Raw genomic sequence first — 16,366 nt, forward strand, 5'->3', positions numbered from 1 at the left:
GCAAAGGGGTTATTGGCAAGAGTCTAGACGATAACGCACTAGCTGAGCACTTCCAGTTGTCTATTTAAAAATTAACAGTTTCATGCAAGAGACGGCTGTATTTACTGAAAAGCACTGCAAGGGACACTGGATCCAATAACCTGAAATGCCGACCCAAAACATCCCTTGGAACCACGTCCGTTGTACCACTTGTGACGCCATCAGTTGCAACATATTGCTTTGATACAAAATGTTTGCGAGGCCAAATGTGAGTGGTTTCATCAAATGGACCAGAGACACACGCAAAGAACTGGCATGTAACGTCGAGTGGTAATTTGGTAAAAACGTTTTATATCGCTGGTCACTGGTATCCTCTTAAAAACTTCATGTTCCTTGGGTTTTTCAGGGTATAAACTCCTACTTTTATAATCGACAGAAAATTTCTCATTTTTTAAAGCTGCTGTTATAACAGACAATTAAGTTCACTAAAAAGTCAGACAAGACCAGACACGGCCTCCTCTAGTATACATTCTCCATCTATATAATATTGTGATTGCTACATAAGTTCAGTAACATCTGTAAACCTGAAGAAGGCTGGTATGGCCAGCCGAAATATTGTTATAAAAAACAATACACGTTGTTTTAAATCAGCTTTGCTGTAGTCTTCGGACTTCTCGTTCTTGTTCTTTATATTTTGGCTGATTTGATCTCTTTTCTAGAGATCCAACGTTTACAACTAGCAGGATCTTCGTCCACGGTTTTTGCAGTTAATTTAATCCTCTAGTATAGCTTAATTTGCTGGAAATCCAAAATATCAACGCGTTCTTTTTACATCTAAACATCCCACTCGGACCAGGGGCTGGGCTCCTGACAGGCCAAGACGTCGCAAACAGTTGGTGACCCTCATCGCGTGAAGACAAAAAAAATTGCAAAAAATTCCACAGTCCCCTCCCCCCCACCCCCAATCTTTTTAACTGGGTTTTATAGATCCCACGTGAAACGTTCTAAACTATTTCACTTCTCGCTAGGGCAAGCGTTGAAAAAGTATGCATCAAAAAGAGATCATTACACTGTGTGTAGATTCCACGCAAAGATAGATTTATATTCACTTGAACGACGCTGTATCTAAATTTATAGTTGATATCAAAAGGGATCCTTGATCACAGAAGGGACAATTTTAACACAAATATTTCTACTCTTAAACAGTTGAATGAATTATTTGAAACAGGATAGAACCGAACATATCTGGATTTCACCACATTCTTGAGTGAATTTTTGATGATCCCATTTCTATCTTTGTTTCCTGGAAATATCTAAAAAGAATAAAAGAGAATAACGATGACGTACATAGTTTAAAAATGTATTCAAGTATTACTTGGAAAAAGTTGCAAAACAACATTCACAATTTAAATTAAGTCAACCTTTCCCTTTAGTAAAAAACAGAAGAGCTCTTAACAGATTTTATGAACATTATCGTAGTTAAGACTTTTTGGCTGTTGCTGTCAGGTAGTTCCTCTAAATATGACACACAGTGCAATGTCAGGAAAAAATTAAACAATTTACTTTTAAAAATGCTTACCTTATCAATCCTATTTTCCTTGTAAGATTCCCATGTTGCTCCATTAGTAGAAAAATGCAATTTGTAGCGGGTAGTCCAGTAATTATCTGTCCTTGATCCTTGTGTTGCCACTGCACAAACAGAGTACATTTTCATCATATCTACTTGAAGATAGTCTCCTTTTTTGTTACCCCGTGAACACCAAACGACCGTCCTCTTGAACCATTTAGTCGCCCGTAGTATGGATACTCTTGCTTATCAAAAAAGGTATTCGCTGTCATCCTAGCGTCTGGTATCTTGTTTCTGTCTGCGACGCCTACAGGGACACATCCTTAAAAAGAAGTAGAAAAAAATGGTAAAGATATTATTGCGACATGCACAAATAGTAATAGTACCATGATCATAACTTTGACAAAATTATCTAATCTGATTGGCTATCAGCAGTTTTGATTTCAGCATTAATAGGATACAAACGTCGTACATGCCATCCCGTGCGCAGTTGAATTTTTTTTCGCTGTAGCTGCTCACGTTAAGCAAAAAAGTTCTCGGAAGATCTTGTGTTTTAATTTTAAAAAAGCTGAAATTATCAGAAATTTTGTAATAGATATGATTAATTGGTAACAAATTTCGTGTCGTCCAATTCCGCATCGCGATGAAAAAGGAGGTACTGGTTGATGACAACATTACATAATACACACAGATCACACAAAAATCAAAACTGGGAGCCCGTATATGCGGTAATGTGTTCCTGAATGAACAATTGAAAGATTTTAACAGAGCAAGTGTATTTTTCATACTCGGTACTTCCACAGTCAATGCCATTGCAACAAACACGCTGGAAAAAAGATTTGATGATGCTGTGCACGCGTACGTTCCCGAGTCCTCCAGTTTAGGGTTCCAAATTTTCAGCGTTCCATCGGCACCAACTGCTGATCGTCTACCAGGCATCGTACCGTTAATTTTTTTCCAGGTGACTGTTGTTTGTGGATGACCCGCAGCCTGACAGCGGACTGTAATATTCTGCATTTTGCTCACATTAAGGTGTGCTGGCGGTTTCACTATAAAATGAGGCCTCTGAACAACGTTAAGATCTGTAACAGCCGAGTCATGCCCTAGAGGATTTGACGCTTGGCACTTGTACAAACCAGAGTCCTTTTTTTGAGTATTTAATATTGAGAGCTGTCCTTCACTCACAACAGTTCTCGCTTGCACAAGATTATTGGGCTCTTTACGCCACGTGATCTTTGGTGGAGGGAATCCAGTAACGTGACATACAGGTAAGGTGATGTTCTTTCCTTTTTCGACGTAAGATGGACCGAACTACAAGGAAATCTTTGGTTGACCTGCAGAAAATAAAACAAGCTGAAAAAGATAAACCGAAACATTCGGAAAATTATGTCCAAGTTTCTTGGAGTAACCTGGTAAGGTGAACCCAAAAATTGGCTTAGGGGTGAATTCATCGTGACGTCATTGTTTACCAGTTTTTTTTCGCCGTAGCGTATGGCTTAGAAGGCGTTACGGTACATAGCTGATTCAATAAAGTTTGTTTTTGGCATTGGGAATTGCACACTGACAGCTATTCTTTGTTGCTCCCCCCCGGGGGGTATTCCGTCCCAAAAGGGTGTGGTTTTTGCGCCGTTTTGGCCTGAAATCGGGTATAAACTTTGCCTATTTTGGTCTGTAATCGGGTATGGTTTTCGAGGAAACTACGAAATGTATGAACGTATTCATCGTTTCAAATCCAAATGAACAAGAAAGAAAGAGAAATATGCGAATTCGAAATGGATTTTAAGAAAAAGTTTTTGTTGGCGTTCTAAAGAAATGATGACATCATTTCTTAGAGGCCAGGTCTGAAAACGGGTGTGAAAAATGGCAATTTCTTAGTCTGATATATGGTCTGGATTCGGAGAACCATACCCCCATCAAGAATCCTCAGGAGTACTCCCCGGATTTCGGCTAAAGCCCAATGCCTAATTGCCAGTCCTAATGCCCAAAGCAGCCTGTTTTGAATCAGCTACATACAAAGACAGTTGAAATTTGGCACGCGACGACCAAGAAATGCCTGGCGAATCGGTTGTCTATACTCACTTTGTACGATGAGGCTCGCAATTTTCTCTTCCCTTCCAAGAATATTTCGGGCCACACACTTATATTTTCCAGCATCTTCAAGTCGCACTTTGCGAATCTGCAGCAGACCCTCTGATGATACATTGCTTCGGTTGCTTGGCAACACTCCGCCGACACGGGACCAAGTAACGCTGGGAACGGGATTACCCGAAACAGAACACAGTAAAGCAGCAGTGTCACTCTGGTTCACAGTCAGTTGAGGAAGGGAAACCATAACTTTTGGAACAGAAATGGATTCTCCAGGTTCACCTTTCATTCCTGGAACACCCGGTGCACCAATATCACCTTTAACTCCTTTTTGTCCTTTAATCCCTGGTGGCCCCATAATTCCTTGTTTTTCGCTTCTCCCAGGCTGTCCCATCATTCCTTGCGAGCCTTTTCTTCCTTGGTTGCCCTTCTCACCCTTGGGTCCATCCCTTCCAGGAGGTCATGGAAATCCACGGGGGCAAACATTCCAATTCCCTGTATTCTGGCAAATCTTTTTGAAGCTTGACGTAACAGCATCTTCCAAAATATGTCTTAAGTTGACTGAGTTATTAAAAGGTGCATTAATCTGTCTGACGAATCTGCGCAGGTTTTTGTTACTGGATCCCACATCTCCCCTCGTATTTTTCATGATCGCACTTCCTAAACGTGACAGAAAACGAGCAAGTGTTAACTAGATTTGTTCCCTTGGCTGTATGCTCCCACTTTAGAAATATCGCATTTCCTAAACGTAACAGAAGATAAGGAATTATCAACTCAAGTTCTTATCTTCCCTGAATTAACATTAAATTCTAAAATTGTTGTATTCCTAAGCGCAGCAGTAAGATAGGAAGTGGTATCGCAAGATTCAGGTTGAGTCAAGAGAGCATGAGCTCATTCTCTGTTGGGATGAGTCGTATTCCATATTTTTAACAAAAGCCTAAATGTTCAGACGTCATTTGAAGCCTAAAACACAACCAACTACGGTAGTAAATTTACCTATTCTCAAGAATACCAAATTTCATGTGAAATATGAACGCAAAAAAAGAGAACGAAAAACTCGCATGAAAACATGATGAGTTTATTCGCGAAGAGTTTTGATTAGTTAATCGCTGAAAAAAAAAAGAAATCCAACACGAAACAAACAGGAAGTCACAGCAGTGCTGCAGTGCTACAGGAACTTCTCGATTAAATAAACTTAAGATTTCCCACCGGTATTGTGGTTATACGACACCTTACGATATCCTATTTCTACCTAGGGGTACGGCTAAGCAAACATGTCAATGCTTGCCACTTAACTGTATGAAAGGGGACAGTGATTTCCTAGATGGGGAAATCCACCAAGTGACAAGGAAACCCAAATTAATTAATGAAAGGTACCGCCTAAAGATACTAAGTAGATTTATAGGCATTTGGAGGAGGTGTAGTTTATTATAACCGTAAGGGTACCAACCGAAGAAAACAACATTTTTGTAGTCAGTACGTAGTAAGCGTAAAACGCTGAAGGGTAGGATGAGTATCTCTGTCCCGGTACGAATCTGGGAGCCACTGATTCTACAAGTACCATTGTCCCCCAACTCCCAAAGTTTTCCTTCGTATTATGCATGGCCAACACACCAAATATACCAGAAACTAGCAACAGCTACAACCTCCTGTAGCGTCTCTCTTTTCTTAGTGAATCAGGTAAAACTAAACGCGCGGGGAAAAAAAACAACTAAACCGCAAAGGTTTCGTTTCGTCGTTCGACGCATGGTACTCAGTGTATGATAATAGTCTATTCCTCACTGCGCTAAATTTGAAGAAAAATATGAGGCCGATCGCTGTTTAAACCTCCTCGAATCCTACCTTCAGTCGAAGTATCATCCATTCCATTTTTGCTGGTTTGACTCATTTTAGAAATGAGTTCTTCAACAGCTACGAGCCTTTCTTCGTGATTGTTAAGTTTTACCTCGATTCTTATGAATCCAGCAGAATAAAGGAGCAAACAGAAAATAGACAACACTGTACCAGAGCTCAATGACACGGTTTTGCTTTTGGAAGACATCTTGTGAAGGAAATAATCGTCCGTGTTCGATGAATAGGACTTCCTGACCTTCCTATTTTATTTTCGTCTATTCTAGACGATCTATAAAGTGAATTTGATCTAACGATAAATGATGACAATGCGGAATTTCGCCCTTCAGCAGTACAGGAATATTGCGGTTTATTTCGCAATCACATCAGTCAATCTTCCAATCAGCCGTATAGCTATCCTTAAGCTTCCTTGTTTACTGTCATTGGTATGTTGGAAAGTGAACGGAAAGCGTTACTGTTTGCCGCAAACGAGCACGCGTAGGTCTAAGTCCATACTTTGCTTCCATGACGTAAGTGACGTAAGTATATTTCACTAAACTCTGATTCGCCGCATTGCTGTTAAGAGTGTTATAAATGTCATAAAGGACAACAAAACGAAAAGGGTTTTAACTACAGACGTTTATTTCGAACGCTGCTAGGATTTTATTTACTTTTTTCTTCATTAAAATATCAACAAGGAAGATAAAAAACTGGACATTTTGTAAAAAACGATTCCTGGTTTTTCCCTCGTAAAGTAAACAAGAAATAAAGAAGCAGCCCGCAAGACAAAGGCCTTCCACATATACCTTGACGTCTTTTTTTGTCCTTTCATGGCCAAAATGATGTCAAATTTAGATACCTATGCACTTTTACGGCGACATTTTTCTTTCTTTGCTGTTGTAGTCCCCCATTCACTGCGTCAACAAAAATTGAAACCAAGGGCACAAAAATATACCAAGGAGCTGGGAAAGGCCTGGCGATGTATTTGCTTTACAACTGATAGTTAATAAAATCTTCTTATATTTAAACTGAAGCTTATTTTTGGCGGTAGTTGCAACAAAATGCTATTAACAAAAAAACTCAGTAAACTGTAATGCTGGACATAAAAACAAACAAACCATACACCACATACTATACCGTTTTCCAATTTTAATATAAACCAACCTCAGAATAGAAAAGGGGTAACAGCGATTAAACAGCCTATTGCCTTTTATTACAAGCCTTAATACAGTAAGGAGTTTAAAGTGAGGACGCGCCAAAGACTTGCTTCTTAAATCTCAGCTTCAACACTTCCTATCAATTCAAGCTTCAACGTACTTGACATACCAACTAGATAAACGTATCCTACTTTTAACTAAGGTGCTCTTATCCCCAAACTGCAACCATTTTTATAACTAATGCCCCATTCACACCAACTGAACATGTTCTATCGAACCAGGTTTTAAAAAATTGAAAGCAGACACGGAAAACTAGAATACAGGTTTTCACAAATGATTCAAATGAAATTCAACATGTTTTGTAATTTGCACTAAATTTGCAATCAACTAAAGTCAGGAAGCAGATTTTATGAAGGAAACAATTTTAAACCGTGTCTAACTAAACAGCCTTTGAACATGTTTCAGCTCTGGTGTGAACAGGGCTTTAGGGTCGTTCCAGTTCAATAATAACAAGGTTACACTACACTCCACAATAACTATCCGAATTACTCTAAGGCTTTTCGTCCTCCAAACTGCAAATGTAATCAAATTCATCTGAAAAAGAAGTGATATTCAAGGGTAAGCAATGCAGATAAAAGATACCATGAAAAAGGGAGTTCTTAATGACTGGATTGTTCTAAAAATAACTTGGCAGGTATTATTATACTGCGAAGCTTGCCAATGGCTCAAAAATTATTTACTGTGGGCTAGCTACCCTACATCGGTGAGAACCTGGCGAGATAAAGAGATTACATTCTAATAAGGCACACCAGTTACTGGATTCGCACTCAAGTAAGGAGCTTGAGTGTCGTGAAGTAATAATCCTCAATCCGGAAGATTACAGGTATCGGTAACGGTCAACTGTCGCCTTGCGGACACCTCGCTACTACAGTGGACCGGACACTCCGATCATATGAAGAGCAGCTAAATCCCCACCCCCCCGCCCCCCCACCCACCTCCTTCCCCCGCCCAGCCGACAAAAAGAGATAACAGACGTTTACGTAATTAGGACACGCATTTTTCGGCCGGTCGCGACTACACACCAAGCGACATCGTTGAACACTTAGCCAGGAAAGCAGAGGTAAAATTCATTTCTTCCGTCCGTATCATCTAAACTAATTTCTTCAGTTTTAGTTGGCTTTAAAGCTGCGGGTATCTGTAATAGGGCTTGACTGTATTTGAGAGGCCAAAGCCAGTGCTTTCCTCATCGCTAGGTCGACCTAGCTTTTAAATCATACCTCCCTAATATTGGGGAGTGTGCCTAATCGCGTCTGGCCCGCGAATACAGCCGTCTCTCCTCGCTCCTCGCCGCAAGGGACGTTTCGTGTTTCCTGCGAAACGTCCCTGCAAGGGGCGAGGAGAGACGACTGTATTCGCGGGCTACATAGGGTCTGAAAATTTACATCACCATGTGATTAAATTACGGGTTTACATTACGGTCATCTCGCCACCAACGAAATCGCCACCAAGAAGTCGAATCGCCACCAACGAATAATAACTCTGAAATAATTAACATAGCTTACTTATATAGTATTACTTACGTAGGATTTTTACTTCTACGTCAAACCTCTTGGAATTTGAAGACGACCCAAATACAAATTTGTCGATCCTAGTTGACAATCCTAGCGTCGAACTTTTCATGATCTTTATACTCTAAATACTGAAAATAGTTTCGGTGAATGTAAAGAACGACATATGAGAGATTGATGTGCAAAGTATGAAAAAGAAGGTGTTGCCACACTCTCGCAAGGTTTCGTTCGTTCCCAGACTAGCTACGTATACTTACCTTCCAACTTAGAAAACTGGCAGAAAAGTTTCACCTTCTTGGTGGCGATTTCGTGGCGAGGTGATCGGATACCAGTCTACCAAATTACGTACCTTCAGTGACTGGTTGAACTGATAGTCTTGCAGACGTGAATAGTGCAATTGATTTTAACGGACCACCGGAAACTTTGTGTTCCTGCAGGAAGGAAGAAAGGTCAGCGAGTAACAACTTGGTTTCTATTAGTAAAATAAATCCATCATAAACTGTTTGGAAAGCATGAGCTCACGATGTGAGTCGAGCTATGATACCTGTAAGGCTGGTAGCTCGTTGAGCACGGCAAGCCTACCAACGAAGTCTTCTTTATCACGAACCCATCAGAGCAAGTTGGACTTTCATTCCACGTCAATCTATTTTTTAGATTTTCTCCCGTTAAATTCGCTGTGTTTATTAACCTAGAAGAGGGAAACAGCCGGAGAAAACAGCCGACATTTCACGATGCCATCATTATTTCCCGCGAAATGACGTCTGGGAAACGAGCACAGAAATTCCATACAGATGTCGCGTCACTACCCAGACCTGAGTAGTGCTTCTGATTGGTTGAGGCACGGCCAATCAGAAGCACTACCAAGATCAGGGTAATGACACATCATCAGTATGGAATTTCTGTGCTCGTTTCTCAGACGTCATTTCGCGGGGAAACCAGCGGTGGCATCGTGATATGTCGAGGAGGGAAGGGGTCCCCTCTACTAACTATGATGACAGTTGATCCTCTAGACAGGGGCTCCTTATTCCTTCAACTCTCAGTGATTTTCACATCACAGACCTCATGAATCCGCCGCTATCTCACCTGATGAAGTTCCTTAAGCTCTCGTAAAGAAATATAACGCTTCATCTCGCGAACAAACTTGATATCTACCTACGAGAAAGAATTGATACAGTTCAGTGGATTCACATTAGGTAAAATTAAATTTTAAGAACACGACAGTAAAAAAACAGGAAAGACAATTTAAGACTAGGAGACGTGAGATGGGATTCACCTCAATTTTTTTGCCATTAACCTGGAACGTGTTACAATCATCAATCAAAAACTTACCATATACCATCTCGGATTATCTTCTTTAGCACTCCTTTGGAAAAGAAAAATACCAATAAAGGTTAATGACTAACTGACTGACTTATTGGTCAGCTCATGGATTGATAAGTTTCTGTTCTGTTCCAGACGATTAGATAGTGGAGGACCGTGGAGTGCAATGCGAAGTTAGAGAGTTGGAAAAAATAAATAGGAAGAGAGGCTGTTTTCCCTGCTCACATTTCTTTGCACTGTCCCTACAATCTGAACGCAAGGATCAGACTATGGTTACATTAAAGGGCTCCAGCTTTGGAAAATTCTAACAAAATTGTATCTCTTACTTAGCAAATCGCAAAATGCATAAAAAGACACTGAGAAACCCAGTGATCAAGCTTGGCATGAAGGATAACATTGTAAAGGTAAACAACAAAACACCTTCCTGTTGATCAGTCCCTTTACTTACGGGTCATAATGAATGTCAGTCTTATCAAACTGTGTATCATCCACATATCCTTCCTTCACAATCTGTTCAAAACGAAGAAAAAGAATAAGTCAGCAAATATGACTATCTGTGTGACACAAACTACACTTCGGTGAGTCAGTGACTAATGCTTCAACATTCTGTGTGAAAGTCATTATTAGCAGAGTCAAAGTAATAATAATAATATTGTTATTATTATTATGCCCAAAACATCTGTAAATTGTCCATACAATCCTGATCTTCTATTTAACTCCTAAATTTCACACACAACTCCACTCTATAGGTTTGTTTTAAAAGCTTTGAGGTGTTCTTTGTAAGCACTGGAAAAGAATTTGCAAAATTGGAAGGAATTAAAATTATGGTCTCAAAAAATGTGAAGACTGGAAGAGTAAGAGAATTACCCTACAAGTTAGCTAATCAATCAATCAATCAATAATCTTCATTTTTACTCAAATTGAAGATATCAGACTACATGGTGAATCTATTGTGTTACATCTTAAATAACATTTCAGGCACACCCTCTTTGTAACAACTGAATGCATTAAATGTAGCAGCGAAGCTTATTTCCAACTCAGGTAACGTAGGCCATTGAATTAATTGTTTTTTGTATGTTTTGTATAGTTTCACCTCTGCAATACCAGCGATGCCAGGAGTTTTGCAGTTACTGTGGTAAAAGAAAGCAAGTTGGCCTTTCTTCATCTGGTCACGCATAAAATTTCGAGCCTGAAAAAAAATAAGAACATACAAAATAATAACTTGGTACGTTTAACCTACTTTTAAAACTTATGCAGCAGAGCTCTGAAAATGGGAAGCCTTCAGTAACAGTATACAGGTTAATTTACAATTATAAAACGACACCAACAATCTGTTAGGTTGATACACAGTAGATTTGAACTGTGTGGAAAAATATTGTACACAAATAAATAAAGGGTCAAATTAGCCACAGTCAGTGTGAGTGCTAAAAATGTTATTAACTTACACTTGCAGAATATCATTCTTTATTATTCATTCAAAATATTATTGTTTCTGATTGGCTAAAATCACATGAACAATTTCTCAGGCGTCACATCATAACCAGCTAATGTTGACGAAATTTGAGAGAATTTTGCCATATCGAACCGATGTCGTCAAAACTGCAGCAAAGTTGCAGATTATTGAACCATTTAATGAGAAGACCTGGGGACGAGTTTGAGTTGTTTTCGAAGTGAGTAAAGGCAGAACACTTTACTCATCTCACGGCAAACTATTGTCTAAAAACATACACTGTAAAAGAACAGCAAGAAGACAACTCGACAGACGACATCTGCTATTTGGAGTATATTTGCAGACCTGAACAGCCCTTTATCTCCTAAACTTCCCGATAAAAATGCACTCCATAGCAAAACCTTGCAAATCTCAGCGAGAAATAGGGCCACTGAGGTTATGCCCTGTTGAGCAGGGTTAGAAGCTGGAAGGGTCAGTGACCAGTCCATTATATCCCATCAATTAGTCTTTCCTTTCTTTGTTTCTTTGTTCCCTTATACTATTTCATTCTTTAATGCATATAGCAAAGCATATTTATTACCTGGTAATTTCTGACACCATCCCAGCCTGTTGTTTGGTCTGGTTCTTTCTGCAAATCATCAATGCCAAACTGCAACATTTATAGTTATATTTAGGACAAACCCAAACTACAGTATGTGAATAAAAAATGCAAATTATATTATCTTTGCAGACTTTTTTACACAGACAATGATCCTGATAACATTATTCAAACTAGATTTAAGCTCCATAAATATATGGATCAAGTAACTGTCCACCTACTAGCCTGCAGTGCAAGCGTACCTTGGGTGGGCGAAAGCTTGTTCATGTTTGTATTGTTGTAGCCGCCATCTTTGATTTTATGACAGAAGAAGATTGGAGAGAGTAGAAATAGTAACCCTTAGGGTAGGTGCGAGGGCAAAAGAACGAAAGGGGGGCAGGGGAGGGGAGAAAAAAATACAGCTGCCTGATATCATTGATCTTTTGGGAAACTCTGTACGCTGGCAAACAGAACTCCTAATTGGTGCAGCATAGGGGAAGTAGATTGATGACTGTCAATTAACTGTAAGTCTGTATTGTTTATTCTGTTTTCATCTGCACGCAACTGCGGAAAGAGTTATTCTGAATTCAGAAATGGCAGACGTAAATTGGAATTTTAACTCTGCTGTCGAAGCAAGTCTTCTGGAATTGGAGCGGCTGGGAAATTATGTCGCGTGTATTACACAATGAGAAAGTCAGAGCGATTTCTACACTGGCATCAGGACAAGATTTGCTCACAGTGCTAAAACCTACACCACTTTTACCTCATGCCAAAATGCTGCTTGTTCCAATACGTTTTTTTTTTGCTGGCAAGTAGATTATGCTCTGGAGGGTTCTACGTTTTGACTGAGCAAATGTGATTTTAGCCACTTGTTTCACACCGAGAGGTCATGACACACTTATTGGTTTTCTGTGGTTTTTGAATTTCTGGTCAGCAAGATTTGCCCTCTGATGCAAGAACATTTTCTTTGACCTCTTTTGAAGCGTATTTAGTTCTTTATTGTGGCTAAATAAGGCTTTTAGGTTTTTTATTTTTGCCTAAAGTGCCTCAGGATCTGAATAACCAAGCGATTTTCTTTCTAGTCTGAGAATGCGATGTTTTGCTGCAAATGTTGTATCACGCTGGGCCCGCTCGTTAGTTTTTTAATTTGTTTGCAGGATGTTAAATTCTCTCGGGATGGCCATTTACAGATATCAATTTAGAAGAATGAATTGCAGCTTAAACTAAAGCTTCATCAGTTGTGGAGAATTGCATTGTGACTCAGTCAAGAGAAAAACAATGATAATCTCCAGCTTGTTTTTCTTAAGACAATGCGAATCTTTGGATTGGAGCGTATAGTTCCTCCCTTGGTAATAGCTTTTGCCGATCGCTTAACAGTCTTACAACTGTTTTGTTATTGCCACTTTGCAACCATGCAAACATCATCAGTTGCTGGGTTGACTTTGAATTTAGTTGCTTTTACAAGAGCAACTTTAGTTCTTCTGTGTTTTGGTGAGAACAGGTGCAGCCGTTTTGTCTAACTGAGCTTTGACCTTGTAAACTAATAGCCGCATGGCGGATAGAAAATTAGTTTAGGGAGGAATGATGATGAACGCCCAGGGGGTGTTTCTCATTTTCATAGTGTTTTGGGGCAGGCGTTTTTTCTTCTCTCTCCCCACCCCCTCCCCACTCCCTTTGACTCGCCCTATTTCCTCCTCTCTTTGGGAGTTTCAACATGGCGCTTTCGCGAGCAAAAACATTCACGCACCCAAAGAAAACGCCTGCACTGCAGGCTATCCACCTACCCCTCCCTTAAGTCACAATTTTGCCCTAAGTAGGAAGTGAGTGTTAATGTTGACTTAGGAGAGGGGTAGGAGGTCAGTTACGAAGAAACCTTATTGAACTTTAAGGAAATTCAATTAAAGTCATTTTACTAAAGTAGTAGATGTGTAACCAGTAATTTAGCGCCTCAACATACCTTAACATCGACTCCTTTCTCTATTCTGCTCTCAGGCTCTGATTTTATGAGCCATCTTGTGTATTGCACTTGCTAAAAGTAACATTTAAGTCGAACAAGTTAAAGCTAACTAGAATAGACTATCAGAGCAACAATACAGTTGGTTATCAGACAATGCCCAACTCAAATTTGACTGCCAGTGGTCAGACATGATGATAACAAAGATCAAAGTAAACAACATGTGTATCATAACTGCCGGGTCAGTAAAAGATCCACATTTATTCTTCATGACAGTGATTAAAAACTAGAATAATGCAAAATGGCTCGGAAATACTCGTTTAAGCTAATTTTCCTCAAATTTATCTTGGAATTCATGATAAATACAGTTCCACCAGCTTCAAACAGCGTCTATGGCAGAGAAAAATGCTTAGAATGTAAAAATTAAACTCAATTAACCAGTGGCAGTGCTGCCCAGTCAGGTTTCAGAGCCGACTTCTCTTGCAGAAGGGGGTCATAGTGAAGGTTCAAATTTAAGGGAGGCTATGTTTTTTCATTTTCTTTGTATTTTTTTTCTATTTAGTTTTTGTTTTGCTTTTTTGTTTTGTTTTTTTAATCATATTCTTTCCCTTTGGCTTGTTTCCCTCTAATATCACTGCTGACCCTTGACAGCTTCACCAGGTTTTTGTAATAATGTATTTCTAGTATAAAATATGTTCTTACTTGTTTTGAGGCCGTTGCTTTGCTAGTGCTTTGATTTTCTGCAAAAGTTCAGATGGATCATGAATAAATGGCTGCATCAAATTCTCTATAACCTTTAGGATCGGTTACTTAAACAAAGTCTAACTTGAGCCGTGGTTTAAGAAATCTTTGGACCTCCCAGATCTCTTCTTTTGTGGGTTATTTCAAGATAAATGCTTTTCTAGTCTATGTTGTATGCTTTCATAAAACTGTTCACAATGAATGTTTCTTAGATAAAAGTGTGGAGCAATTTTAAAATGGCTTAGAACACAGTTTTCTTAACCACTGGCTAAACTCCGTTTAAATAACCGGTCCGCAGTGTTAAATCACCTCTACTGCCCTCAACTGTGAATTGCCTACCACCCGTCCCCTCACCAATGCCTCCACACCCTCCTCGCTATCTCACATCTCGACTTAACAACTAGCAGAAACGTACGTTAAAATTGGCATGCAGCTTCCTGCACTCCACAAATAGCCCAAAATTGCTTATTCTAGCAATATCCTTTTCATCGCCGTCATATATTACCGACAAGTTTTAAGCCTAAGCGTAGGAGAATATATTCTTTACACGTTTATTCACTCATGACCGAAGCAGAGTTATGCGCGTCTGAAGATAGATAGCCGGTCAGAATGCTCTGTTTGTAAAGAGATTTAAACTTATCTTACTGAGATAGCATCTGGCTGATTACTGTCTAACAGATTTTACCTTGTTTCTTTTTCTTGCCGGGTTTATCATCCAATGTTGTCTTCGCTTTGCGCTTCCCTTTTGGAGGCATCTTGGCGCGGCTGTACTGATATTTGATGCCCAAAACTCTTAAAACTTGCAAAAAAACAAAAGGGCCTGGGGAAGACACTAGGAAAGGAAACTGATATAGTACTCGGAGGGCGCGGCGTTTGGCAAGCCACTTGCGACCTTTTTCTATGGGTACGGGTAGACGAACCTGTTTGCGCGTAGTTACACAAAAGGTGGCCATGATTTCCCCGAAGTGATATTAAAAGCAGCGACGTTTTTGAGCGACGCATGTCAACGGGAAGTGAGCGTTACGGCTACCCCTACGAGTAATTTACTCGTATTCGTTCACGGAAACGGTGTATCTTTAATAGGTCTCTATTCATTACGTCTTTTTCTTTCTTCCTTTTTGTTTTCTTTTACATTTCAACCATGGCAGCGGAATAGCCTGTTACAAACGCCCTAGCTAGGGTGAAAGGCGCAAAAATGGGGGGGGGGGAGGAGAGAGAAAAGCGCGAAACTATTACTGAGAAAATAAGTTTAACCTCTCCCTTTTCCCTCTCGAGGCCCGCAACCCAGGCTACAAATTGAACGCCCCTGATGCTACAACGAGGCGGTGACCTCCACTAAAATGCAGTCGTTATGTAATAACTTTGCACAAATTAAAGTCAGTTGATTCCAGAGTCATTTAATTTTGTTAAAAATCATGGGCTTCTCTGAACCGGCTTGATAAAGTCATTTAATCTTGACAAGCTGATATCAATTTATTAATAAATGTGGGGACGACTTTTGTATTAACTACTCAAGCTAAAGTTAAGGTTGTTTTTAAACAGGTTATGCCGTTAGGTATGGTTATTCGACCATATAAACTTGTTCACACCAATCAGTGAAGCCCATAAAAGTTTTCATTTTTCGAGCGAGTTAAACTAATTTTTTTAAAGTTTTGCGCCAGGTCTCGCATTGATAAAGGAGAATATAAAGCAACTCAGAAATGGGCTATCACAGCTAGAATCACAGAAATGTGTAAAGATGAGCTTCTGCACGGTCCCATGCATTGAATATCCCCGAAGCCAACAACCAACCGACCGGCTGAATTGCCAACAAGACGACGCAGAAGTTACAGGCTCTTACGAGCAAAACTAGCTTGGGTAGCAAGCGTTTCCCATCGCGCGGAAACGCTTGCCACGCAGGCTACAGCAAACCACGTTTATTTTTCTTCGTTATTTTCACAGTAAACGATAAATATGGAGGTTTTCCAACACGCTCTGAAAAGTGGGGACCTTGGATAATTTAACTAGTTCAGGAACACAACTAAATTTATATTCTCTGTGTAAATCATAATGCAATTAAATTAGCTTAATACATACTATAATTTTTATTTTGCGACAGCTGGTACTGTTTGTAAAATAGTTCTTTTTTTCTTTTCTTT

At 39.7% G+C, this 16,366-nt stretch overlaps 1 protein-coding gene and 1 pseudogene across 1 annotated transcript; both read right to left on the reverse strand.

The window, feature by feature from the left end:
- Positions 1 to 1,139: 1,139 nt before the first annotated feature.
- LOC140934187 (uncharacterized) lies at positions 1,140 to 5,949 on the reverse strand (annotated as a pseudogene).
- A 134-nt stretch (positions 5,950 to 6,083) lies between these two features.
- On the reverse strand, positions 6,084 to 15,062 carry LOC140934864 (thymocyte nuclear protein 1-like). Its single transcript, XM_073384427.1, has 10 exons — positions 14,914 to 15,062; positions 14,190 to 14,227; positions 13,491 to 13,562; positions 11,537 to 11,605; positions 10,600 to 10,695; positions 9,955 to 10,016; positions 9,516 to 9,549; positions 9,270 to 9,338; positions 8,536 to 8,617; positions 6,084 to 7,212 (listed from the first exon to the last, which is right to left on the reverse strand). The coding sequence occupies exons 1-10, from the start codon at positions 14,981 to 14,983 to the stop codon at positions 7,169 to 7,171; spliced, it is 636 nt and encodes a 211-aa protein (XP_073240528.1). The 5' UTR covers positions 14,984 to 15,062; the 3' UTR covers positions 6,084 to 7,168.
- Between the last annotated feature and the right edge of the window lie 1,304 nt (positions 15,063 to 16,366).

Source organism: Porites lutea, chromosome 4, assembly GCF_958299795.1.
Source record: "Porites lutea chromosome 4, jaPorLute2.1, whole genome shotgun sequence".
NCBI classification, from domain to species: Eukaryota; Metazoa; Cnidaria; class Anthozoa; order Scleractinia; family Poritidae; genus Porites; species Porites lutea.

Coding starts and splice junctions, on each gene's coding strand:
- LOC140934864 (XM_073384427.1), bottom strand. CDS start 14,983: ATGCCTCCAAAAGGGAAGCGCAAAGCGAAGACAACATTGGATGATAAA. Junction 8,618..9,269: donor AGCTTAAGGAACTTCATCAG/GTGAGATAGCGG, acceptor TCCTTCCTGCAG/GAACACAAAGTTTCCGGTGG. Junction 7,213..8,535: donor AGTTCAACCAGTCACTGAAG/GTACGTAATTTG, acceptor CTTCTTTTTCAG/ATGAATTTGATTACATTTGC.